General features: G+C 39.2%; 1 protein-coding gene across 1 annotated transcript; it reads right to left on the reverse strand.

The window, feature by feature from the left end:
- Window positions 1-1,291: 1,291 nt before the first annotated feature.
- abca7 (ATP-binding cassette, sub-family A (ABC1), member 7) lies at window positions 1,292-27,889 on the reverse strand. Its single transcript, XM_026323412.1, has 49 exons — window positions 27,736-27,889; window positions 26,521-26,618; window positions 26,301-26,394; window positions 25,569-25,710; window positions 25,010-25,134; window positions 23,400-23,518; window positions 22,772-22,969; window positions 22,512-22,604; window positions 21,725-21,962; window positions 21,235-21,374; window positions 20,442-20,558; window positions 20,145-20,342; window positions 19,586-19,791; window positions 19,180-19,356; window positions 18,618-18,840; window positions 18,245-18,466; window positions 17,869-18,073; window positions 17,417-17,530; window positions 16,692-16,863; window positions 16,177-16,308; window positions 15,754-15,893; window positions 15,544-15,681; window positions 15,032-15,267; window positions 14,794-14,851; window positions 14,436-14,638; window positions 13,486-13,615; window positions 12,920-13,065; window positions 12,569-12,693; window positions 12,311-12,418; window positions 11,634-11,826; window positions 11,214-11,308; window positions 10,793-10,825; window positions 10,556-10,661; window positions 10,393-10,467; window positions 10,073-10,242; window positions 9,650-9,827; window positions 8,868-8,983; window positions 8,165-8,309; window positions 7,642-7,765; window positions 7,278-7,407; window positions 6,855-6,981; window positions 6,550-6,612; window positions 5,921-6,027; window positions 5,559-5,700; window positions 5,162-5,296; window positions 4,825-4,928; window positions 4,557-4,649; window positions 3,733-3,982; window positions 1,292-3,099 (listed from the first exon to the last, which is right to left on the reverse strand). Exons 2-49 carry the CDS (start codon window positions 26,584-26,586, stop codon window positions 2,605-2,607), a joined length of 7,146 nt encoding a protein of 2,381 aa, XP_026179197.1. The 5' UTR covers window positions 26,587-26,618; window positions 27,736-27,889; the 3' UTR covers window positions 1,292-2,604.
- Between the last annotated feature and the right edge of the window lie 87 nt (window positions 27,890-27,976).

The raw sequence follows: 27,976 nt of genomic DNA on the forward strand, positions 1-27,976 counted from the left end.
GATGCCTCACTCCTCTACCTCCCATCAGTTTATCTGAGCAAGCAACAACCCTCTCTCCAAACATTACAACGAAAGGTTGCAGAGGTGATGGACCAGTTGCAGGACAAGTGCCAGACAGCAGGCTCTGGATAGACAATCCTCTGTTCTCTAAAAGTGTAAGCAAACTGCAAAACTTGTTCCATGATGTTTTTTAACTTTACAGAAATATTACACATATTCCTTAAAAGCCTGGCACACCCTTAGGCCACAGTGGTTTTCCTCTGGTCTGGCAGTGGTCGGTGACTAAGAGGAAATAACATTTTACACAACGGGGAGGAGAAATTAGCCAAGCAGTATGGAAACTAACAAAAAGTGTTTTGAAAGTAACAAATGACAACACATTCCTGTGCAGTGACTGATTTTGATCAATGACTACACACACACAATCCACATATACAGTACAGTATGTTTGTAGAAACTATGTGGCTTTTTCACATTTTGCTCAGTGTCTCTTCCCTCCTGTGCTCTGGGCAGAGATCTGCTGAGTTTCAACTTCCTGACATCTCCCTGTCCAGTCTGGAAACCCTGCTCCAGACGGTCACACAGAAACTGAGGAAGAGGAGAGTCCGTGATGAAGAACCATGGAGGTGGGTTCAATCTGATCAACTCTTCCTGGCAGTTAGTGAACAAAGACTGAGGGAAAAGATGGCCGGCCAGCAAATCAGTCGCTGTCAGTTGGGGGAGGAAAACCCAACCAACATGCAAGTTTGGTGGGTTAATTTTAAAATGTGATGTTTTTGGTTTGTTTGTTTTATGACTAGTATTTATTTATCATAGTTGCACAACAATAGGGTTAATGTATATAAATTAAAAACATTTTTTGAAGGTGTCGCTATTAAATGGTTTGTAAAAAATGGTTTGAAAAACAGTAAATCATAACCAATATTTAATAATGTATGTAACATGAGAAACTCGTGTATAAACATATTTAATACAGTAAAACAGTTACAACTATTGATAACTACTGTACTTAAAAGCTTGAAATTGTCCTATAGCTGGGTAAAACTACATTCCACTGTGGTATAAAGCATTTTGCTATTTGTATACCTTCTTTCTTTTAACAGTGGTGCAGCAACAGAAACATCTGTGGGTGGACACAGTGTAAACAGACAGATGAGCCTTCCTCCGCTTTTTTCTGCACCGAAACCCACACTCATCCTCACTATGACGAAGAAAAACCTCCTGATGTCCAACACATTGCAGTGACTAGTCAAAAACAGCAGACTGGACTCACAGCATACACCATACCCCATTCACCGGTTTAAAAATTCTACAGTATATTTTTATTTTTCATCAAGACAGAATATTCAACAACAGACAAATTACCCATGTTTTAAACACTATATTTTTACACTATATTTTCACTATATAATGTACATCTTACAGTAGATGCATAGATAAATTAATGTTCAAGTAGAACTGTTCAAGCATAATACCTTAAAAGTACATTCCAGTACTACAAACTTTCATGAGACATCCAGCCATGAGTTTAGGTTTACATTTAGTTTACTTTTTGTATTTTAAATGTCACTGTTGCTGAAATCCTTCTGAAATTTTATGTTTGTCTCATGCCTATACTGTAGTTACTATTGTAACAATCTTCTAAATATGTAACAGTGTAGTAACAACCTGTTTTGGACAGTCACTTTTTTTAACAACAACAAAAAAAGAAAACAATAAATAAAGACTTTATTAAAAGAAAAAAAACAACAACAACAACAACCCCTGACCAAAGCTGGGTTGTTGAATCTGGTGTCTACATTGCAGACTGAATGGTATGAAACCTCCAGTTTTGGACACTGACACTTTCCCAATGGAAACAAAATAAAAAATAAAATCAAATAAAAAACATTTTTTTCAGAAACTACTAACGAAACTACTGATTTACAAATCAGTACTTTAAAGTTTGATACATAACTAAGAGGTATTTAGCAATCAACTTGCAGTAAGAATTTTCTCTACATAAGAGATACTGTATATTGTTCTGAAACAAACCCATAACTTTCTGTTATATAAAATCATCTTAATAATTTTGTGTAACATGCGCACTATGACTACTGTGTGCAGCATTTTCCTTTTTTAAAGTGCTTTTTCCAAAATAAAGATGGGTTTGTATGAGGTCTAATGATTGAGCCCTGAGGAATGCCATCCATTTTTTCTATGTATAATATTCTTTCACGATAAATCAACTATAACTTTGGACTGATGGATACTGATACAGAAAGAGAGAAGAGAAACTATAGGATTATGAATAAAAAAAAAAGAATATAAAGCTACAGATCTGTTAATGGGTGAACAAGGCACCAAAGTCATCACTTGAAATCAATTACATTTGACTGTTTCCTTAGAGGAGGCCAGGGGGATAAATTTGCCTTTACTGTCTCAGTTTTACCAACTTTCAAATATCATCTTTTCCAACTCTTTGCATCTTACTGACAGAGTCCAAGTGTTGCATCTCAGCAGTGCTGCCAACACAGTGCAATATTCACATGAACATACAGTGACTAAGAAAACAATTTTGACTGTGTTTGGCCTGTGTCCTGCACTTGTGCTGCATCAGTAACTTCACAGTGCACTGTCCTGTGTGCTGCTGCTGACTATAAAGAGTGCAGAAGGGTCTTTCCTGGAACTTTCTGCTTTATGTTTGGATTCAGTGGATTTACTGGACTCTCCTTGAACATCACCATTACCACTGTTTGGTGAACTGCAGACCCTCCTGCTCGTCTGAAGTGTCTCCTGGACTTTCTGCTCTGGCTTTGGTAAACTGGTCATTGTCATACCGCTGCTTTTTTCTCCACTGGCCTTACCCTCTTTAGTTTTGCCCTTACTAGATTTAGCCTTTTTTGATTTACCCTCTTTCAGTTTGTTGTCAGACGATTCCTTATGGATGTCCTTAGATGAGGTCTTGCTTGACTGAGGAGGTGTAACTGGTGGCTGTGGTTGAATGGTGGGAGGGTTTATCATAGTGGGCTGTGTCAGGTTGGTCTGTACTGTGCCGTTGCTGATGACCACATCTGTGAGGTCATCATCAGTCTGCTCTTTTGCAAAGTTGACAAACACCTGAACACCAAATGAACTAGCTTTAGCATTTATCCCACTGATTTATTCTATGATAAATTCCCATTAAAGAACAGTTACACAATGTTAAGTCACACTTAAACAATAGTCAGGTGCATGCGTATTAAGAAAACAGTTGTTGCTTGACATAATCACTCCTCCTTTTAAGTTTAACAATAACAATTAAGAAGAAGATCAGTAAAGGGTCAATTCAGAGAAAATATGACTAAGTAGAAGGCATAACTCATTAATTTATATCCTACTGTTAGTAACATATTTATTTTTAAATTATCAATATTTGAATTACTCACATGAAGACTTACTTTTGCAAAGTACGACGAGTCAGAGTGCTGACTAGTCAGAGCATAATTTTCCATATAACAGCAGTGTCCAACTCCAGTCCCCAAGGACAACTGCCCTGTTTGTTTCCAACTATCCCTGCCCTACCACTGCTGATTACCTGGATCAGGTGTGTTCCAGCTTTTGATTGACTGAACACATCTGATCCAGGTAATCAGCAGTGGTGGGCAGGGATAGTTGAAAAACAAGCAGGACAGTGGCCCTCAAGGAACACCTCAAGGGCACCCCTGTCATACAAGGATCGACTTTAATTCTGAGTTTGATTGTTGCCCTTACCTGGTCCAGGGTGGTCTGTGAAACGGAGAAGTCGATGATGCCCAGCTCCTCATAGTTGTTGGCCAGTACATCAAAGACACGAGCCAAGCAGCAGGAACGAGAGGGTAACTGGTACTGCAGCACGTTCTGGTGACGCTCCTTCAGCTCAATGCTGGGAAATGAGTCCTTCATATAGGTGCTGACCGGGCACGAGTCTGGGTTGGATTTAGTGTCTGCTAGACGAAGGATGATGGTGTAGCCATCACCAAACCTGAAAGATGTTGGACCAAAAGAAGATTTTAAAATACTGTTACAGCATACTGTTGAATTTAGGTCAGTGCAGCTGTAAAACATCTTAATATGTAACAACACACGTTAAACAAAAGTTAAGGCTGTACAAGATCACAATAAAGGGATTTCCTGCATAGAAATATGATCCACATATACACAAGTGATTATATTACATAATGATTAATGATTTTACTATTAAATTGCCTGACTGCATTGGTCTTGAAAATCAGTGTTTGTGTGTTGTCCTGAGAGGGGAGATCCTACGTTTTCTTCTCTTTGTACTACAATGTATGTTAATGCACATTACACCAGGTCTATTAAAGCAATTTACTATGGTATTTTGGTATTTTTTTGGTGAAGATGCTTAACTTATCAAATGCGTAAGTAAACTTTGTTTTCAAAACCTCTAGAAAGCTCAATGTGAATTTAGTGTGTGACACAGAAGAAGAGGTGAGAAGTCAGGCAAAATGGACACACCACGAATTTTCTCAAACATTCATTCGGTGGGTTATAAATTGTGTATATTTAACTTGGGGGGTGTAGAGCGTGGTTACCTGTTCTTCAGGTGCTGTACAGATCCAAGACACTGGAACCTGCCATTGACCATGATGGCCATTCTGGTGCAGAGAGCCTCACATTCCTCCATACTGACCATACACACACACACACACACAGAAACACACACTAAAAATTAACATTTAAACAATAAGGAAACTCTTAGCCAACCAACAAAACAGCTGGATTAGCAGATAATTTTATAGTGAAGGGAATATGGTGCTGCACAATATCAATATCACCTTTGCACTGGTTTAACGTACATACCTGTGAGAGGTAAGAACTACAGCTCTTCCCTCTTTGGTGACACTGAGGATGCAATTCCACAGAAACCTTTTGGCTTTTGGGTCCATGCCAGTGGTGGGCTCATCCTAACATAAATGAAAGAAATTAAAACATGAAGAAAATAAATGAATGTTTAAAAAATGATGAAGTTTAATGGTAATATATGTGTATGTCATAAGACATGGTGATACTGATTTTTGGTGTTGATTAATGCATGTAATGTATGGGTTGTTATGTGTGATTTAACAGGCCATTATGAAGGCTGTTTGCTACAGTTGCTCTGCAGCTGTTTTGTGAACAAGTTTGTGAACAACCCCACCAGGAAGATAACAGGTGCAGCCCCGATGAGTGAGATGGCAGTGGAGAGCTTCCTCTTGTTGCCGCCACTGTAGCCTCCAGCCTCCCGCTCAGCGTATTGAGTGAGCCCCAGCTTCTTCACCCCCCACTGCGCCACCTACAGGACACCAGAGAGGCCACGTCACAGTGACATCCAGCAGCTAAATAAGCCTGTCGCCCCACAGATGTGTGCCACTATCATGTGAAATTGATGGTATATAATGGTTTGTTTATTAAACAGAATGATATCACTCCTGTAAGATGCAGCTGAATGGTGTAATGCTGTATTCATGCAACATTAGCAGAATAGTTAGAACAGTAAAACACTGATTATTCTTGTATTAATGTCAATTGTGGGGTGCACTGTCCTTTTATGTTACCTTGGCAACAGAGCCCTCTTGAACACCCCTCAGGCGGGCATACAGCTCCAGATGTTCCCGACCGGTCAGAAGGTCACTGAGGGCGTCAAACTGTGGACAGTAACCCATCAGCTGGTGGACTCGCTCCATCTTGGTCAGCACACTGAAAATCGCACAAACATACTGTTGAATGCTACTAGTACTAGTACTGCTACTATTACTATTAGGACGACTGCTGATAGTATGACTGCTGTTGCAACTACTACTTTTTATTGTAATAGTACTACTACCATTAATACCTCTAACCCTATGAGTACTCAGCAATTATGTACTACAATAGTACTACATTTTCTAACACTATGGGTGGTGAAGTACATTTGTACCTGTAGTGGTTGAGGAAAGCCTCTCCATAGGTGACTGCTGTGTCTCCAGTCAGCATGCGAAATGTTGAGGTCTTCCCTGCACCATTCACCCCCAGCAGGCCGAAACACTAGAGGACAGACATGACATTTACAGACATCACTGTATATGCCCAGTTCAACAGGCAGAATCTGCAGCTGGTACCAGCCTCTTGAGACTGTGGGAGGATATGTAGTCATATTTTATTTAGGATAAAACAGGTTTTTAGTCTTTAGTCTTTAGCAATAACACAAGTTCCATATATTCAGATTGTAGGCTCAGGAGTAGCAATATTTGCAGCAACAGCAGCATGATTTACAGAAGTGAACATACAAGGCTACAGTGAACATGTGTTACAGTAATAGTAAGAGCAGTATGAGCGACAACAGCCGTAGCAGCAATAATAACAACAGTAGCATTAGTTGTGGATTCAGCACCATCAGTTATAAGCTAATTACTGGAATATTTTCTACTTGCCTCTTTTGGGAGAAAACACTGATTCATCAAGGCAACTATGACAAGTAGCAATGGTTTCTGATTTCTGTACATGTACGTCACCAACACACAAAGTGATCCAGACAATAAATGTTGTATTTGATAGAGTGTAACTCACATCACCACGAGGAATTCCAAGGCAGAGACGATCTACTGCTGGCTTCCTGCCTGCTTTATAAACCTGAAAAAAAAGAAACCCCACAAAACTGTGTTTTTGACAACTACAAATTTAAAATGTCTACACATTAAGTCTATCACTCAAGAGATACAGCATACAGTTAATGTTTCAGTCAAGTGTGCTAAAACATATGTTTAAACAAACATAATTTCAAAGACAACTGGAAATGTCATGTGGTGACAGTCTTTCCAACATTTCAGGTTGATCACTGTGCTTGTACTTTTCAGGCTTTCTGGTTGTTGTACCTTGCTCAGGTCTATCATGGTGAGGATATCTGATTGGGCTTTGCCACTTTTGACCCTCTCTCTTTCCCTGGCAACGTCCTCATCTTCAGGACCAAGAGGAGGCATCCCAGGAGCAGCCCACCATGGTCTGAACAGACAGTACAGGACCAAAGAATCACCTGTCTGTTTAATTATATTGCACTGCTGAAGAACAGTGCAACTATGCAACCTATATGTTCATGGGTCTACACAGAATGATTTCTTTGGTTGCACACATTTATTTAGGTGATTCACCTGATTTCTGAAGTCCAGATATTGGTCATTAGATTCAAGTCCAAAGCTCTTGCACTAAATAATGCATGTTTGTAAAAATCAAGTGCTAGTAGAAGAAATATGCAAAACAGTCTGCCCATGGGAAGAGGAGAAATTAAAAAAAAAAAGTACCTGAAGCGAATGAAGAACTTATACTGCAGAAGTATAGTGAAGATGAAGAAAACAACACCTTCAGCTGCCATTGCAAACAGGTTTTTCCCTACAAAGTCCCACTGAAGAGGATCCAGAGTCTGTTTGGTGCCTAAAAGAGGAAGAGTCACACTTGAAGTCACTTCTGGAAAAACTTTAAATATCTTTAGTCCTCTGTATTACACTGCATCTTAAACTGTAGCAAAGTGTGCAAGTATGACATTGAAGAAAAGTACTATTTACTAAGCATCAGATGTTTTTAAGCATAAGAAATTCCTTGTTTTTGTAATAATGGACAGAGTGGTTAGATGACAGATATGTGTGCAGGAATAAAACCTGTTTGTACCCAGTCTCTGGAAGGCATCTGCCATGGCCTGGTTTTTGGCCATGTCGATGAGTCCTCGTCCCAGGCAGAAATGAGGAAAGATGAGAAACACCTTCTTCAGAATTCTGTTCACCTCGTTCAGATGCTGGAAAGAAAATATGACCCCAAAGTTGCTGAATAGTTCAAGATTCATTAAATATATATAGTTATTACTATTTGACTGTATGTGTCTAGATTTTTGCTTTCATTCACTTCCTCATTTTACTGAAAAAAGTTAAAACTTCCATTCTGATTTTGTAAAATTCTCAAATTTTACAAAGCTTGATTTGACTTAGGCTTTAGCCAATAAGAGCAGCATTAAAGTAGCTCCCATATAGCTTCAAGTTTCTCTATATCTGGACTGTATATTCTTTTTTTTTTATGATGATGATGATGACTATGATATACCCAAAATCATTTGTGATGCTAAGTTTAACTTATTACCTTGTAAGTTTTTTATTACAATATAATGCTATCCACTCGTCTACACTAGTGTATTTTGCACCTCATCAACAAACAGTTCCAGGACGAAGGTAGCAATGCTGCCGTTGATTCCAATGAAGAGGTTGATGGAAGTGAGAACGACATAGGCTGTGCTTGGGACGGTGAATACAAAGGATGCTGGGTACATCAGAGGGGTGATGGACCACCTAAAACAGATGATGGGTTTATTCAATATGTTCAGAAAGATACAATGTGTTTTGTTACAGATCCTGATCCAGAGGATGAAGTGGGACAACAGAGACCCTGTCTATAGATGTACAGAACATCATAACAGTCAAGAAAATGAATGTAATTTAAACTTTAATTATTGAATTGTGGGTTTATTTAACTCTATTATTCTAGAAATCAATCTCTGACTTAAAGGCAGTATTCAAAATATCTAGAATGAGATATTTTGAATACTATTGCAAAGGTATTGCCTTTGTAATGTACTGAGCAAAAAGGTAAATCATGGACACAGCGTTACAATCAAGATTCAAGTTTTTGGTGTCTTGAGTACACATAAATTTCTCTGAAATATATCCCAATCAAGCACAACATGCTTGTAAGAATGATCTTTGGTTAATAAATAGTACAATTAGTCCGATCTGCTGATATAAAAAAGAAGCAGCTTATCCTTGAACATAAGAACAAACGTGAGTCAGATTTCATGAAGCATATGAGAGGTAACAGCCTTGACAGACGTCAGTGCAACCTAAACATACCCATAGAGCAGAAGCAGCAGGATGAGAGCAGGTAGGTTTGTCTCAGAGACGTACGACTGCTGTTGGAAACTAATGAAGATCAATACTACCATCGTGGCTGGGACAGCGTAGTTCAACTGAGAATATAACAAATCAAAACTCAGTAAAAAGAGTTTGAGTAGTAGAAGAGTAGTAAAGCAGTTTAAGGTCTATCAAATGACAAAACACCACACAGCTGTACATACTAGAAGAAGTATTGGACAACTCTGGAACTTCACCATGCAAACATTTTGTCCTCCACGTTGATGATCACTAAGTAAAAAAGGTCATCTGCCCTACCTACCAAGATTTGCAGCTAAAACTTACTTTGGTTTCATTTTTTTGCAGGACAACTTTGTATTTCTCTGCCAGAACAAAATGTCTAATTTATAACAGAAAACCAATTTTGCCTGAAATGTGGAAGTACAAATTCAAATGTTATTATCTTAAAGTACATTAGGTACTTCACATTTCCACATTTACATGACTACTGTGTTCCCAGTAAACATGTGATCTGAATATGTGACTGGAACATACGTCAAAGATCATGTTCTGTTGAAGAAGTCACTCCCAGTGTGCGGCTCATGCCACTTACACAACCACAGATAGATTTAATCTTATCTACTAGAAATGACTGCTGTAATTTTCTCCTAACGCTTTGCAGTGAGTGGCTGTTGTGGATGTACATTTGAGATGCTTATCACACCGTGTGGATCTGTGGTTGATAAAGAAAATCTCTATTACACTTAGTCTTGAGTACCAACCATGTCCCAGGTGAAGTTGGCCAGCCAGTAAAGGATCGGTTTAACCCCGCTGACAAACTGAAGGTGTTTGGCTTTGCTGACTCGCTCCTCAATCAGGAAAAGGACAAAGCTGGCTGGCACAAAGGACATGGCAAAGATCACACAGATGGAAACCAGAACATCCACTGATGTGGTCATCCTGAAAGAGGAAGCGGGAAAAACACAAGTCGGGAAAAGAAAAACACTTCTAAGCATACATAAAACAGATGTTATGGACGCAGGTATCTTATGACTCAAACATTGTCCTTCTTTTCATTGTCCTACTGATAATCAATTAATAATTATTGCTTCCTGTGAATGTCTAAATCCAAGCAGAGTGAAATTTTGTTATCCATCAGGAATACAGTAAACTGTCCTGACCAAATACCTGAGCCATGAACTTACATGGCCATTTCAGTAAGCTGCTCCTTGGTGAGGTTGAGTGGGTGATTGTAGGCAGTAATGCCATGTTTCATCCTCTCTGGACCTGGTGGCAGGTTTGCTCTCAGCAGGCCATTGTTCATCACATTAACAAATGACACCATGGCATGCCATCCTTTGTTATTATACCACACCTGGGTGAAGACATTTGTACCTTTAAAACTTATTTTTACTGACATAGAAAAGACACAGCAAACTATGGTAAACGGTTTAATGTTAGATCTTTGCTTCAGAGAATGACAGTCAAAAATGAAGAGAGAGGGTAAATACAGACACACTTTTACCTTGACGTTGTTGCGGCTGTTCAGTCCTTCTAGAAAATCTGGCAGTCGGGTTAGAAGACGATCCAGTGAGCTGTTCTGTGATGAATCAAAGAACATCAGAAAACATTAAGAATATGCAGAAAGACAACATGATTTGTTAAACAAGCCTGACACTGCCCTCTACCTGTGGGACTCTGTAACGAGCCCTGACTTCCATGACTGAATTCTGGACTTGGGGGACCTGAGATAAAGTCTGGGTAGCACTGCCTCCGAGGGAGAAGCCTCCATATCTGCAATACAGAAGTTTTAGTATAAGAGTTTGTTTCTTTTCAGTATGTCAAAAGAGTAAACAATAAATGAGAAATAAACTTTGGAGGCTCAAACTGTGGATACTGTAGATACTGTGCTCCCAGCAGCTTACCTGAATTCATTCACCCACTTCTTGGTTTTGAGACTGTAATTGAGACAGAGGTAAAAAAAAAAAAAAAAAAGTAAATTTGTGAGGACATTTCTAGAGGAAACATGAGCAGAGTAATAGAGAGCTAAAATTCTTATTATTAAATTAAATGTTCTAACTATAGCTATCTGTGATTTTAAGTATACCCTAACATTCACGTTTTTTTTTCATTTCTGTACCTAATTTCATCAGGAAATACTTTTGCAAAGATACTGCATGTCTGGATGTATCAAAGAAAAAAAAGAAGGAAGAACAATGAAAATGTAACTTCTGACCCTTGATAATTTTGAGATGTAGGCTTTAAAAATGTCTAATAATCACAGTAAAAAACCCAAACTGGGAACAAAAGAACTGCAAATAAAATACCAAAAAACAGTACGTCTACCTTTTCTTGAGGATCTTTGAGTAGGTCTTCACTAGGTAATCAGAGATGTTATAACCTGTCAGATTTTGGAGGATATCTCCAGTCAGCCTCTTAATCTGAAAAATATTAAATGAAAAGAGTTGAACCTAGAGAATATGCCTTGTATAAGCAAAAGTTGTGGGAAATTGTACAAGACTTGAGAAAATGTTACACTAGCTTTTTAGAATTGCATTAAAGGTATTAATAATATTTAATATTAATGGCACATTAACACACGCTTTCAGTAAACTCCATTTTAAATGAACAAAGATCAAAGTAATTTCGTTAACATGTAAAAGTGCACATGCAATATTTTCAGTCCTCCCTGATGCAGTAATCAGCTCATTTAATGCCACATTCTGCACATACAGTAACTCAGTTGTGACATGACGCCACTCTGACCTGTGGTGGTGGGAGTCCACCAGCACCCAGTGGGCAGTCGGGCAGCATGCGGCGGACGTCCTCTGTGCTACACTGGCATTCAGGAGAAGGTCTGTCACTGCTCCAGTTTCCTTTATAAAACATTTGCCAAGTGGAGTAGGACACCTGTGGGCGCATGAACAGGCCACCCCGCTCAGCTTCACACTGAGGACTCCTGCAGGGAGAATAAGGAGTGAACAGAGTGAAGGTTTGTGGTTTTAGCAATGAAATGTTGGGTGAATATCCAGTATTAAATATAATGCATCAAACTACTACAAACATTTGAAGGTATACACAAATCTGTGTTTGCAGAGAAAAACAACTGGCATTTCTATCAAATACCAGCAGAGGTCATATCTTGCTTAAAAACCTTAACAAAGGCCGAGGTTTTGTGAAGATCCCAATAAGAGTTGAGTAAATTTTAATCATACCCAAGGCAACCCCTAAATAATAAACTATATTTAATATATTTATAATGTCTCAGAATTAAACAGCCTATTTTATCTCCTGTTTGTGGTATGTTTAATCTCCAGTTTATATTTTGACACTGTTACATCTTTGCACTGTTTTTATGGTCTTGTCTTAGAACCCTTTGTCCCACTAATTTCATTGTGGTTCTCCCTTTTCTGATGTTACTTGTCTTTCAGAAAAAATCTTACGTGCTGTTGCCCTCATCCTCTGTTTCCATGCACTTGGTTCCAAAACCTGGCTGGTCAAGCAGAGCTTCCAGGAGGTTCTCCATTTCTGAGTTACCAGGGGCATCATTACTAGAAATATTAAACCAGAGGTGAGAGTAACAATAACATGAAATAAAGTGATTAAATTGCTCAGGTATTTTACATAATAATGGCGCAGGATAAAAACCTTTTTTTTTCTGCTGACCAGGGTACTAGATTCTCTATTCTCCATAGACTCACCTGAAGAAAGTGTACTGTTCTCCGTACATCCAGGGTTGCAGCTTCAGGGCGGGGTACTTCCCAAAGGGAGGTACGATTAGGCTGAATAACAGGGCGACCAGCACGAATAGAGCAGGCAGAACAATCTGAAGCACAAATCAACCTTTCTAAGACCAACTTCAATTGAAAAAAACGTACTGTTCTTTAGTAATGACTGTTAACACTCCAAAAAAACAAAAAACAAAAACACAAGCAGTAAATCATAACATCTGTAGTCAAACTAAGGGGATAGTCCTTTTTTTCAATATGAGAACCGTAAAGCCATTGTGGACTATTTAGTCTATTTCTCTAACAGCTGAAGCTTGTCAACACCTGTGCAAAGAAGCCCCTACGGCTCCTCCGAGCATAAAGCCAGCGTTTGATGAAAAGAGCTCTCAGTTGCTGCCATGTCAACCACCAGCCAGTCAGGGGGACGCCACCTCGGCCATCTCCACTTAGCAGGTCTGTCTCCTGGGGTTCTGAAAACAGTAAAATCACAGTGTGAGAAGTTATGGGATGATAAATACACAGACTCCTGCCACAGCCCTCCTCCTCTGACATGATAGAGCCACTTAAAACTAAAAGATAAACAAGAAATGACAATTGCCTTAAGTGATGTGTTCCTGTGTTTCTATCTAAGAATTTGTCATCTAAAGGCAGTTGTGGGCAGTTTCTCTACTACTGAATAAGTGCAGAGAGTGTTGGAGCTTTTTCAACAGATGTTAAATCTGTTAGGTGGTGATTTGAAGATACCTTGATTATGAGGCCTTTTCTTTCCTGGCAGCATTACAGAAAAACAGTTAAGAGTTGGAGACAAATGGTAGACTGATGATACATGGAAACTCTGTGTGATACTGTATGTCAACAAAATGTATACATCTGTGAGTGTAAGACCGTACCCATCTCTGGTTCTTCAACATTTTGTCTCTCCTCTCTCTGACCAGCTGACAGCTGCTGACTGTGCGGAGATGCAGCCTGCATGTCTGGTTCAGCATCTACACCAGTTTCCTCTGCTACTTTCAGAAAGATCTAAAAATGAAAACTCTGGTCATGATGTAAGATTGAACTCCTTTTTATAAACGAGGTATCTAAGGTATCGTAGCGGTATCTAAGCAACAAGGGCAATTCACTACCTGTCACTTCCTGTAGATGTAGGATTTTATTTGTGACAAAATTTGCACACTCTCTTTAAATAATGAGATAAGTAATGAGATATAATAATCGTGAAAATGAAAACTGAAGTTCAAACTGAGGGATTTATTTCAACAGCAGATGGCATTGCGTGAGCATCTAGTCTAGTTATACAGAGGTCATAAGAGCAATTCACAGAATAAACTTATCAGGCTCTGTAACGCCGCTATCGGTGCTAAGCTGAAGCTAATGGTAATCTCATTATGAGCATGGCTGACACACAAATAACCAGCCCTCCTGATAAAACCTGGCTGAGCTACTGTAGTTTACAGTAATGGGACAATGCCTCACTAATGTGTGATAGTGATTTCCTGAACTACCGTGTGTGCATTATATAGAGTCAACTATAATTTTCTCAGAGCATTGCATTGTGGGATTGTCATCAGAAAGCTTGACAGAGCGTTGTGACATTTGGAGGACACATACTGAATACATTTAAACAGTCTGCCTTTGGACACTGAATAAATATGGTGGATTGAAAGTGTCCCTTTCAAAGTGTGACTTTCCTCATTTTTACAACCTCTTTTGTGAATGGTGAAAGGCTGCATTTTATTTTGCTTTTATCCGATGTGCTCATGTAAAAATAAGCTTCATTAGTGTGGTCAGGAGGTCAGGGATATTATTTATGAATCCAACAATGGAAATGTAAATGTTTTACCTCCTCCAGTGTGCTGTCTGACAGGCCATAGCTGCTGATTCCCAGCTCACCCAGCCTCTGATCCAGATCCAACAGGAAGATGGCCAAGCTGCCGTCCTTGGCAGCTGTCTGTGGCAGGTTCATTACTGCCTCACGTCCTGACTCCTCCACTAGCCTCGCGCCCGGGATGTGGTGCTGTGCCAGTGAGAGTAACGCCGCCAGATCTGCCATGAACATGGTGATGGAAATGGACTACATGTCGAAACTACATTAAACTGGTTCTTTAAGAAAGCATGAATGCACCACACTGCACTTAATCACCACAGACACTGTACCACCTCAGGTTGCTGTGGCAGCCATACAGCAGTTGAACACTCACATGAGCTGCTCTCCTCACTTCCTAGCCCAGTGTCTTGGCTCATGGATGAATCACTGTCCTGAAACATAAAACAGCGTCCTCAGTATTTACAGAGGAGATTACAGGAAGCAGGTTTGAAGCAAAGCATTTGGCAAAAACATGTCAAATATGTACACTTCACTTGTATTTTTAACTTGCTTACAAAACAAAATCAAACCCTGGCACAAATGATTTTTCCTAAATAATGAATAAATTAGACCTTGAGAGGAGGTAGCTTGTTAGTACTGATACTGGTACAGATACTGGTACTGCTGGGAGTGCTGGTATCCAGTCCCTCCCTCTTCACCACAGTGAGGTAGTAGCCAGAACCCAGGCGGGATTTCAGGAAAAGTGGTGATCCGCAGCAGCAGAGCTTCCCCTGAGAGATGATGGCGATCCGGTCACCTAGCAACTCTGCCTCATCCATGTAGTGAGTGGACAAGATGATGGTCCGGTCTGAGGGAGAAAACAGTTGAGAAATATTTTCATTTATGTGGTGCTTTTGATCTTGGAGTTTTTTAAATGAGGCTGTTGATTTGTTGAACAAGCTGGCTGTGATGGCAAATAGTGAAAGGCATAAAAGAACTGGCTCACCAAAGGAAGAAACTTAATTTTAGACATTGACAATACCAGTGTTGTGAGACTCAAATTTCTTCTTCTTCCTATTTTAACTTATTGACAAAGATGAACAGTTTTTCATTTAGCAACTCTCCAATTCAAATAAAAACCCACCTTTGCGGTATTTGAGCAGCAAATCCCAGATCCCTCGGCGGGAGTAAGGGTCAACACCAGCTGTAGGTTCATCCAGAACAACCACCTTAGAGCCTCCAACAAACGCTATTGCCACAGACAGCTTCCTTTGCATCCCACCTGACAGTGAAGGGAAGGTTTCAGTTTTGGAACAGAAAAACATTAACAATCAAATTTATTTATAAAATTTACCAGAGAGGTTTTTTGTCTGTTCATGTCGTTTGTGCAGCAGACCGACATCGTCCAGCAGAGTGTCCAACTCATCTTTCACCTCTGCTCCTGACATTCCCTTCAGACACCCATAAAACCACACATGCTCCTCTACTGTTAATCTAGGAGAGACAGATAGAGTGAAAGAAAGAAAGAGATAAAACAAGGACACAATCTGTTGAAATCAATCTCTTCCCTTAAATAAATCCGAGTCTTTTCCTGTGAAAGGACTACCGGGTAATCTATTTTTACAGCCTGGTGTTTCTTTCCTAATCATGTGACTAATGTGTCTAATGTCAGTATTAATCAATGGCAAACAAAGACGTTTGTGGTATGAAACATCCAAGTGGAACTTCTGTAAACAGTGGAATAAAAAATATAAGACATGTGAGAGCTGGACCTTACATATCAAATAAAACATTGTGTTGTGGACAAACTCCCAGCGTCCTCCGGATGATGTCCATGTCATACCGGATGTCCATCCCCTTGATGTATATGGTCCCAGAGGTGGGCGGGAACAGCCCCGTCAGGACAGATCTTACAAACATCAGACACACTGGAAATAAGGTTTTGTTCCAGTAACACTTCAATGTCAAATCAGATAAACATCTCACACCTTTTACAGACTGTAATCCCTGAAATCACAAAAAACTTTAGGAAATGATGAAAGCTCTATATCTAGACTGTCCACTATAACATAATAGGTGATGATATATGTTTGTACAAGAGCATTCACTGAGCGTTTGTCTAACATAGCTCTAACACTAAAAACCAGTTCCCACTCACTTACAAATTCCAACCAAAGAAATAAATTTTGAATCACAGAAACACCCTGGAAAAACAGAACCCTAAACAGCCCTAAAACAAACTCTGATTGAACAAGTTACTGCTGATAGTGATGATCTTTCAGCTGCACTCACATGGTGGTGGTTTTGCCGGCTCCGTTGTGGCCGAGGAACGAGGTGATCTGCCCCTCGTAGAACTTCAGGTTAAGGTGGTTGACGGCCAGTTTGGCTCCCTTCTTGTAGATTTTCACCAGGTTTCTGATGCTCACACCCAGGATCAGGTTAGTGGGTTCCGGTTCAATGTGATCTGATGGCAAACAATTTTTACATTTAGAAGAAACAATGTACTCTAACATGTAAATGTTGGGGAGTTATAATAGCAAATATAAAAATAAAAGATTATGGATATGTGTCACAACACCAATCATTTCCATTATATGTTTAGTTATGTGTTTTATTGTGTTTTCATTTTGTTCTGTCTTTTATCTATGTACTTATCTATGTAAATTGTACAGTGTGTTGAAATACACTTTAAATAAATTTGAATTTCAACAGGATAAGTCTGAAGTCTAGAGTGATGCTCATATTCAGCTTTACTCTCCTTGTGTTCTTAAACATTGTATTTAATGGGCTTATAGTCTCAGCTCATTAACTTGGTTTACTTAATTGTCTTAAGCCTGCAAAAACTATCCGTTAAGTATTTTTACAGGTACGAAGAGCTGAGGAGAAGTGAGAAGACAGTCTCCAACATCAGTAAGTGGGAAGGATGGCATGTCCAATAAACTGAATGTGACAGAAGTGTAGCTAAAGTATAAAAAAAGAAAAAGGTCCTGATGTGCAGCAGCTCCAGAGTTTCAAACCTTCATCCTGCTCCGAAGGTGCTGGTGGGATTGGCATTCCTGCCTCCAGGGGAACTCCCCCCCAATAGTTCAGCTGGAAGATGAAGTACCATGGCCTGGGAATCCCATATTCACCTGGTGTAAAAACATACAAACATATGCACACATTCAGTTGAGGTAAAATACTGGTATTTTTAACTTTAGGTCCATAGCACAGATGCTCCAATGGTTTCAGTCCTTTAAGTAATACTATAACTGTGAACTTTGAAGGTGTTTGTGAGAGGTCTGCATTTTGCTCATTTACAGACGAGGGAAACTGTCATCAGCTTGCAATGGTGGCACAATAACCTTAACTTTTAATTTGAACTCAACAGGAAATAAATTACACTAAAGATTTAACCTTCATCTAATGTACAGACACTCTGTTTTCTGCTGGTCAGATAAGGGACCGATAAAAGTGAATGCAGTAGTACCAGGGAACACAGCTTCGATGTACCAAGCTGCGATGGCGTAAATGAAGGCGTCCACATAAAGCATGATTATAGAGAGCGTGAAGCTGTAGGAGTCTCCTTCCACAGGGCTAGAGCGCAGGTTGTACCACTGGATGCCCACACCTTGCTCCTCGTACTGAGAGAAATACTCACAGCCGAATCCAAAGGCCACAGGAGAGAGAAAACTCTGAGGAAAAAGGCACCAAACCATTTTAATCTTGGTGCTAGGATACTAGCTGTGATCAGTAACAAAGAAACTACATACATTTAATTCATATTATATATTTTCTGATTTAATCTATACATGAATCTATCATTTAATCTATATGTTCTAATTCTACTGGTACTTTGTACTCACAGCGAGGACTCTGTGTGTGGTATTGAGGTGGTCTCTCCAGGCAACACATAGTACATAGGGTAGGTAGAGGCCAAAGTATATTAATCCCCCACAGGCAGCAGCCAGGTTGGCTTTGGAGAAGAAGGTACTGATAAGGAAACACTGCATGATAGTCGCGGTGGCAAACGCCATGAGGAAGAAAAAGACAACAGTTGCGTCACTATAGGGCAAGATGTCACCCCACTGGAAAGAAAGAGAAGAAGAGGATTACCTGGGCGTGACTGCAAGAGACAAATGTTACATCCGTACTTCATCACCATCAACTTCATCATTACAATAATAAGTGTGTATTTTTTCTTTATTATACTTTAATCAGAGTGAGTAGTTATCTTGCCTTGAGCAGAGCAATAAGAAGCACTGCGGAGACCAGGAAAGGAACCATGCTGCTGATTAACCAGCTGAGCCACAGTGTTCCTGTTCCTAGCCCCATAATTCTCATGGTTTCCTTCAGCCTCGCCTCCTTCTCGTACACTACACCTTTAATGATCATGGCCACGGAGTAGATCCAGGCCAGTGTCATAAAGAGAGGCAGGGAGCGGTTCAGCACTCGAAGGAAACTGTGTAAAAGTGGGAGAGAACAGTGAAATTATTAGCAGTGTTTTGTATTTATTATCTAATGTAAAACATTGATGCTGTGAAAACTAAGGAGATTTACATTTTTATTTCACTTATATGAGACAATTTTTTCTTTTTCTTTTTAAAAAACCATTGACCTAATGTCAGAGAAGTGAGCTATGGTCTGGTTCTGTTGAAATAGTCCTTCATAAGCATCATTAAAATGTACTTACGCATAGACCAAAACCCCAGCTCTTCCAGATGGCAAATGATGGATATACTTGTGTGGTACTGCTTTTGCAGTTTATACAAAAATCAGTTTAAAACAACACAAGACTCACACATCATCCACATAGCAGGGGTAAGGCATCTGCTGTACGTAGATGCCTGTGGTCTGTTGAACACCCGTCAGGACTCTGCTCACAGCTCTCTCCACCAGGTCCTGGATGTACACAAAGCCGCCCCAAATGTAGCGCATGTCATTAAAAGGGTCGGCTGCTGGGCCAGGATCCCAAAACCTTAAGAACAAAAACACCAAAACAATGTTTTAGTTTTAAAATACAAATGCTGGAGAAAGTCATAACCAATAAAATGAGAATCTCCTTGTTGGTGGATAAAAAAAGTTAAATCTATAAAATCTATAAAAATCTAAAACAAAGCTATTTCCTTGTAATTCCAATAAAAAAATGTCTTAACCTCAGTATAAAACAAGCAGAGTAAAATCAATATGTGTGGCATCGTCGGTACCTGTCCTTGATCTTGTTGGTCCTGGTCACATCATCAATGTCCATTCGGATCTTGTAGGTGACGTGGGGTGGCACCCTGAGGGATGAAGTGTTGGGCAGCAGGAAAACTACACCTGCCCAAAGCTGCCTGTCCTCCAGTAACACCAGTGCTCTGTCAATCAACTGGCCCTCAGTCTCCAGCCCCTCCAGTTTGTTCAGAGAGAAACACTGCAGGAGAGGACATAACATCCAAACGATACGAATGTTGATTGACAAGAAAGAAAATCTGTAAGAGTTCAACAGAAAAGATTTTATCATAAGAATTTACCTTTCATATCAGTATTTTATCACACCAGCAATTTACAGAGGTCAGAAAGCAAAACAAAAAACTTAAAATTCACCAGATTTTTATCAATTTAAATTTTAAAGTAAACTGTGAATTTATTTCCTGCTAATATTTTCACGAAAACAATGATTTCTGTTTCTTCACAACAATGCTGCAATTTCTGAATTTGTTGCATGTTTCAGGAGCAGCATGGAAAAAAATAAATAAATGAATGTCAAAGGAGGAAAGAAAAAACCTCAGTGATTTGTGCAAGAGTGGTGATGGTGTGGTTGATGTCGTTGTAGATGTCCAGCCAGGTAGGTGGTTCCCCAGGCAGCCTCGGGGCGTCTGGCGAGGGTGTAGATAGGAAATGTGTGATCCGAGAGACTGTCCAAGATGTGTCTTGTAAACGCAGGTTGACGAGTACTGCAACCTCTGGCCGCCTCAACAAATCCTGTTTTGCATATTCAGACATAATATATCTTTTTTTTTTCCTTTTCTGTCATACCAGATTTAAAGCTCCTATAGAGAGACAGCAGCTGGCGAGTCAGACCTGCAGCAGCTGAATCTCCACGCTGCTCTCCATGTAGTTCTTGATACGTGGTCCCACCTCGATCCAGGCTTCATTCAGCTCCAGGAGGATCTGAAGGTCCTCAAAGGTCTTGTTCACCTTCAGCACACAGGACTTGTAGTTAGCTCAAATGTCATATTTTTTTTAAAGCCTTCATTTCCCTTTGGGGATTAATAAAGTTGATCTTATCTTAAACTTATGCGTTTACTTCATAATGCCAGAAGCTGTTTTTAAACAACTAAACAGAACACACTTCCAACTCCAAATTAAACTAGTTTTATGTCTGAAAGAACTGCAGTTATGTGGTACATGATTTCTCCCACTGGTCTGCCAGGACATCTAAGAATAAAGAAATTTTAATTTGACAGCATTGTCAGGTATTTGCCCCTCAGCACTACACATTATTATTTAAAGCTTTATGAAACAAACTAAAACACCTTCCTATAAATAGTGATATTCATAGGTTTCAGAAAGAAACAATTGTTAATAAGACATGTTTTTGATATGTAAAGTGATCCTAACTCCTAGTCATTGTTTATGGTACATATATTACATCATCAGCAATTACCTAGCGGCTTTGGTAGTGATACCAACCGATTTAATAGACAAACAGCAAGCACTTAAAATCCTACAGTCATTCTTAACAAAGTTGGTGATCAATCTTAATGATAACCTGCTGTCATTAACAGATTAGAACTTAATGGTCTTATCTGGTTACATCTTTTACATCAAGTCACAATACTTGCAGTGACAGAGGTTTGTTGGCTTCTTGTACCTCTTTCATGACTTGCTGTACTGCAGGAGTGTTTGGTGTGTAAAGTAGTTTTCCAATAAAGAGAGGTTTGATTCCTCGCCACACAATACGAGACAGAGGGTTGGACTCCAGACCATGGATTAAACTTTTACAGAATGGAGCTGCATGAAGCAAAGAACAGACCAAATGGGACAAGCACGGGATGAAAACACCTTGTTATTTTATTTAAATTTATTTTATTTTAAATGTCTTTGTTTTTAAATGCTCTTTTCCATGCTTTTAATGTAATTATATGCCTTGTAAAGGAATTGCGTAGTGTATGAATGGTGCTATACAAATAAATTTGCCTTGCCTTAGACAATACACCCATTACACATAACAAAAATGACTTAGCTGTCATTTCATGCCCTATGATACTTAAATGGTCTCTGACTACAGAACAACATATCTAGCCAAAAGGGATGAGAACAAACTTATTTACACACAAACTTGATTCAGCAAAGCTTCTTACTTGTGCTGTTGTCATGGTCCAGGTCGGTATCCTCAGTGCCATTTTTGCCTAAGAAGGACTTTATGTCATTGTCTTCATACCAGTTGAGTGATGGGATGCGTTCGCCACCAACCTCAGGGTGACCGCACATGATCCTCGAAAAAGCTCGGAAACTCTCTGTGGGCAGTGCCGTGCGATTCTCTGTAGACAGAAGACGAAGAGCTGCGCTCATATTTGCAAAGCTGGAGAGGGAGGAAAACTGGAGAAAGACAGAGAAGAGTTAAATGTTTGGAGGAAGGTAAGTAAGTAATTTCTCCAGCAATTATTAAAAATAGATAACGAACAAACACAGAACATTAAGTGAAAAAAACAACAACAAAACAATAATTCTGACAATTATTTTCTTTACCAAAAATCCCCACATTTGAGTAGACACAACCACAAAACATTTGGCCTTTTTACATGAAAAATGATTTTAAAGATATATCAATTATTAAAACAGTTGTTAATTAGTTACCTGTTGATTCACTAATCACTGTAGCTCTATACTGAAACGTAATAACAGACTGTGAAATGGATTCCTCCTTATAATCTCAAAGACTCTAAATGTAAAGAAAGCAGAGGCTTGTAGAGACTGTCAGTCCTCTCACAGTTGGTCTTGTTTGGTCAAGAGCTCAACAGCAACATCATAATGACTTACTGACAATAACTTTGCAGCACCTTCAACTATCTTTCCAATCTACAGGCTGTTATATCCTAATTAAATACAGACACAGATGGATATGATTAATCAGGTGTAGGCTCCTACATCATCCATGAGGACAGCCAGCTCCCGTGAAACTGAGGTGACAGCCTGACTGATGACCCTGAGGTCTTCAGCGTTGGCCATCAAACGCTCTCTCTGATAGGGCAGATAGAAAGACAGGATTACTGTTGGTATTTATTGTAGCTCATCAGATACCCAGTATAAGCAATCTGTTGTCACAGCAGGAACAAACTGCATTTGAAATCTCTGAATTGTACATGTATTTTTGCAAAAGGCAGGTATCCTTGTACAGGGATTCCTACCGTGAAGAACTTCGTGAAGTTGAGCTGAGAGACAAAAAGGCGCTCGGCCTCTCGTAGGACGTCGGTGGGCAGGTCACACAGCTGAGTCTGAAGATCATTCATGACTGCTTCTCCTTCGTCCACCGTCAGAAACTGTCCTAACATGCTCGCGTTGCACACCAAGTCCTTCAGCTGCATCTGAGCTCCAGCTGTAGCAACCTAGACAGAACAAATTGATCCCCCTATGGCCCCTTACTTGACTATGAGAAATGTAATACTTCTTACTCATTTGTTTTGGCCTCCATAGTATTGTTATTACTGTCATCTTTAAAGCCTTTACGTAAGTTTTAAAACTTTAAATTTGGCAAAATAAAGTTATTCATCCATTATTTTAAACTTTTATTTAGCCCAAAAATATGAACAATTCCCTATATTTGGGAAAGGGGACACTGAAAAACCTTCAAAGAGTAATGAAGCCTTTACCTATATTTGTTTCTGAATTGAAAATTTGAGTGGATTTTGATCTTTTTGGAAAATTACCTGCATGTTTTATGCGCTAGATCAGATTACATGATTTAACAAAAGGCAAATGCTAAGTGGGTTTCAGTGGGTTCTTTAAGGATTTGCAGCATTCACATATATAGCTTACCTGAAAATTAAGACGAGACTTCATCAGTTGGTCCACAGTCACAGGTGACAGACTGCTGTTGGTCAGGAGGAAGGTGGAAAACGTCTCATTGGCTCTCAGGTATTCTTCTACTGGGAGATCTGCAGTAAAAACAAAAGCATTAACACAAAATAACAACTTGGATCTTTCAAAACAGAAACTGTTGGCAGGATTCATACTCTGTTGGACACTAACAACTTTTAAGCTTGAATGGTTATAATGCATTTGCTTTTCATCAGGTTGTTTTCAAGTTCCAATGACTTGTTGTAATTCAAAATTCATTTCTGGAGAAAGAGCAAGGCTGAGTTAGTTGATAACTGCATTTTCTATTATTGATGATGTTCATCCATTAGGTTTGGTCGTTAACATACACATTTAGCGCACAGTTAAGTGCGGGCTAGTTTGGTTAGACTGAACTTTGTATAGTCACCCAAGTGTGATTCCTAATATTTATTTCCTCTTTTAAGAGTTGAGCTTTTAGGTGGAAATTGCTGTAATAAAAACATGTGTGACAAGAAAAGCTGGTTCTGTTGTTTGGAAATTTGATGTTAAATTAACTTGTGTTATTTTTATCTTCTGTACAACTGGGTAATATTTATATAAACACAGACAAAAATGCCTCAGGGCTGGGCTAAATAAAAGCGGCTTTATAATAAGATCTTTACAGTATCAGTGGCTCAAGAGTTTGGGATTCAGCAGATAGCTGTTGTTGATGTCCTGCTGTTTTGTTGCAGAAAAAAAAAATGCAGTGAAGAACCTGATGTCATTCATCCAATTGCTTGTCCTGTGCAGTCGCGTAATTTAATCTGCTCACAGCAAGGAGAGGATCAACAGACCCTGTGTTGCTTTCACAACAGCAGTAAATGGCTACATTCAGATGGTCACTCGACACCTGTTTAAGCCCTTCATGGATTTACTGTAGCCCCAGGTGAATCCTCTCACTTCTGCTCAGATAAGTCTGGGAACAGTATTGGATCAAAAAATATATATATGTATGAGAATTCCTTGTTGCTTATGACCTGCAGTTGTTTAATTCTGTATTACATTACAGTCCTGTCTTTGTTCACAGGCTCATCTTAGAATACTGATTAATAAAAAACAGAGGTTTTGCAATTGTGTGCAAATCAGCAAGTATATAACACTTTAAAGATAAAAATGTGCATGTATGTGTTCCAGAAAACACCAACTACATGATAAAGAAACTATGCCTTCCCTGATGTATTCATTGATTCAAACAGAGTAGCCATCTTGTCCACTACATGATGACCTTATTTAAACTGCTGCTTAAGTGACAGAAGGTAAGGTTCTCCTGGGTTTCTCCATTATATACTCAGGTCCATTTTGTGTGTTTTGCCATACCACTATAAATGGACTTATTAATTAAGTGTAATCTAATGACATCCAGTTCTGTAACTAGTATTGCCCACTCACTGTTTTTTAACATAACATAAACACGACATAAATATGTGCCATCTGAATAAGGTGCTTTTAGAAAATAAACAAAATAAAAGTGCGTTTAAGCGTCACTGTGTCAGCATCTCTACATATCCCTTCAGATCAGTGCTACAGGGGTATCAAACAAACTGTGGTACTTGGCCAAACGCCAGGTCTTTCTCCCAGCCTCCGGGTGCTCTCCATCAAGTCCTGAAAGCTCGACAAGCTCCGGTTTCCACTGTAGGACAAAACCGTCTGGGCATCTACAAACAGCCGGGACAGTCTGGGGTAGAAGATCAACAGAAGGAGGCAAGTTATATTTAATAAACTGAATTTTCAGTTAATCAGTAAACACCACCTTGATTTTTGTGAACACAACCAGATGTATTCATATCTTCATCCTCCAATTCCTTTTCTGTTGACCTTCACTTTGATGTAGACTTAAAAAATGTATAAATTAATTCAACTAAATGTCAACTGTGCTGAATTTTATAAGTAGTTAATGCTGTTCTAAGTCTTAAAATAATATGACTTTATCAATGTTAATTTTTTTTTAACTTACAGCTCAAATGTTCATGTATAATTTAAAATTCATGATCTTCTGGGCTGATGGTAGCTCATTTATTTATCTGATGGACTAGTTTACATCAAGCAATGCATCTGTAAACTCCACTGCTCTCGCTACCTGTCCCATGTTTTCACTTCTAGTCTACCTACATGGAGTTGTCAAAGTTGCCAACTTGGCCCGGTGTCTCCCCTGGTGTCGGGCTGTGGAAGCAGGGATTGTTGATGTTGCAGATAATACCCTGAATCCAGGGCAAGGTCCCTGCAGATGGCAAGGCTTTGTTTGGAAAGTGACCTACAAGTGAAGGAAAAGAAAAACACACACAAACAGGACTAGGAGATTAATTCAAGCTATAAAACAATGAAAACACTGTGGTACTGACCTAAACAAAATGCTGCTGGTATGTGAACAAACACTGTTTTGTACAACCAATATCAAATTATTATGTTATTGTTCTCAACCTGATGTGAGCTTCTTTTACATGCAAGAAGCATCTAAAGACAGAAACAGCAAGCGATAAGCATGCTCTTTTCCTTTATCCATCCATCCATCTATACCCGCTTTTTCCTGAAAGCCAGGGTCACGGGGATCTGCTGGAGCCTATCCCAGCTCTCTTTGGGTGGAAGGCAGGGGTACACCCTGGACAGGTCACCAGTCTTTTCCTTTATGTAACAAATATTTAGTAAAAAATGTTATGTCACCTTACACTAATAGAGGACCCCTCAAAAAAGATCAATACAACAAAAGTCTTGAAAACAAATGTGTGGATGTGGCACAAGAATCGCTTTCGGCGAGTTAATCCTCTTTAGCTGTTGGCAAAGGTCCATTTTCAGACCTGTAAGAGTGTGTGTGTGAAAAGGCAGACATTGCATAATATCACTCACATTGGCTCTGTTTGTAAGGAGGGTGTGAATGACGAACAGAGATGAGGATGACGAAGAGGAACAGAGGCCACAGGAGCTCGATAATCAGCTGGATCTGTATTAGAGGAGAACATAGTAACTAATAAAAACAGCAGAGGCACGCCTGTGTCCTCATGCTATATTTTTCCTTAAAAATCAGCAAACTATTCTCTAAATTTTTGTGACGTAAAAATATGGCCACCTTATTCCTTCTGCGGTATGTGATGTTCTTCCAGAGCAGAAGGGTGAGCTGTTTAAAAAATGCCATGGCTCTCAAGAGCTACCTGTCATGATGTGAACCTGGAAAACACAAGACAAGTTCTCCAGAATGTCCCAATTACCAAAACTGAAGACATGTGCCATGAAGATGATGTGTCGGCGTATTTAGCACATTTCAATTAACATAACACATAAGTGCCGCATTAAAAAAGGACTTACTGCCGCTTTGTGTGTTGTTTTTAAAAAATGTTGTAATTTAACAGTTGGTTCTAATAATATGATATTGACAAATATGCTGGAGAAAGTAAAACTTCCTTTATATGAAGAGTGACCCAACAAGCTCTTTCGCTCTCTCTCTATATATATACACATATATATGTATATTGAGACTGAAGGTTGTTCTTTGTGCCTGCTGTGACCTGCTCATGACAAACAATCCTCTGCTTTATCCTGCAATCCTCCTGATCACAGCTTACCTGTGCTACTCTGACTTAACATTCACTTTTGCTCTTTAAATGTCTTTAAGACTGAGGCTTTTTCCTACTTTTGAGTTGTAGTAAATACATCATGACTTGTGCCATGTTACAAATCTGTGATTGATTTTCATTGTAAATCCATCAGAGATACTGTCACCCCCGAAGTCAAACTGTTTTTATGCATCTGTGCACAGATGTTTGTAACTACTGTGTTTTTTATTAATAACCATTTTTGTTTGTTTTGACCATGTAACTCCTGCTCAATTCTTCCCTTTCTGAGCTTTACGGAGGAAAACATAATTATTATTGTAATGTACTATTTTGTCACGCAAGCAAATATAATTTCTCATCTTAAAAATGCTTAAAATAAACCGATCGGTACAAACTAAAATAAGTCAATATTAGCACTGAACAATATGAAGGCATTTCATTTGGGACGGAAATCACAAGCAAAGTACATCAAAATATCGATTAAATGCTATCATTACTGCAATTATTAGTTTATTTCACTGTCTGGCAGTGTAAACACAATAACAACAATAACAATAACAATAACATTAAGCTAAAAAAAAAACAAAAAAAAACAGAGGAAACTGCAGCTAACCAGCGTTACATCGGGACATTTCCCTGAGACGCTGTTAGTGTGTAAACAGGCTCTCTCAAATAAAACAAATAAAACCAGACATTCTCCACACACTCTTTAAACCGGGGCTAATGATTACCTTTCTGTATTACAGGTGTTAAAGTCTCATTTCAGTGTTTCCTATACGCCAACCCTCGGCAGCTTGTCATTGACTCCATTTCCCTGTTAGAGCCAGGAGCTGCAGGCTACAAAGCCCCGCCCACAAGCGACGCCGATTGGCCTGGATACGTTTCAGGGGCGGGTTTAGAAATGCCGGTAAGATTTTCATTGGTTGTCGTCTATATTGTTTGTAAGAGAATACCGCTGATTGGTCAACCATG

The sequence above is a fragment of the Mastacembelus armatus genome, chromosome 4 (genome assembly GCF_900324485.2).
Source record: "Mastacembelus armatus chromosome 4, fMasArm1.2, whole genome shotgun sequence".
Lineage (NCBI taxonomy): Eukaryota > Metazoa > Chordata > Actinopteri > Synbranchiformes > Mastacembelidae > Mastacembelus > Mastacembelus armatus.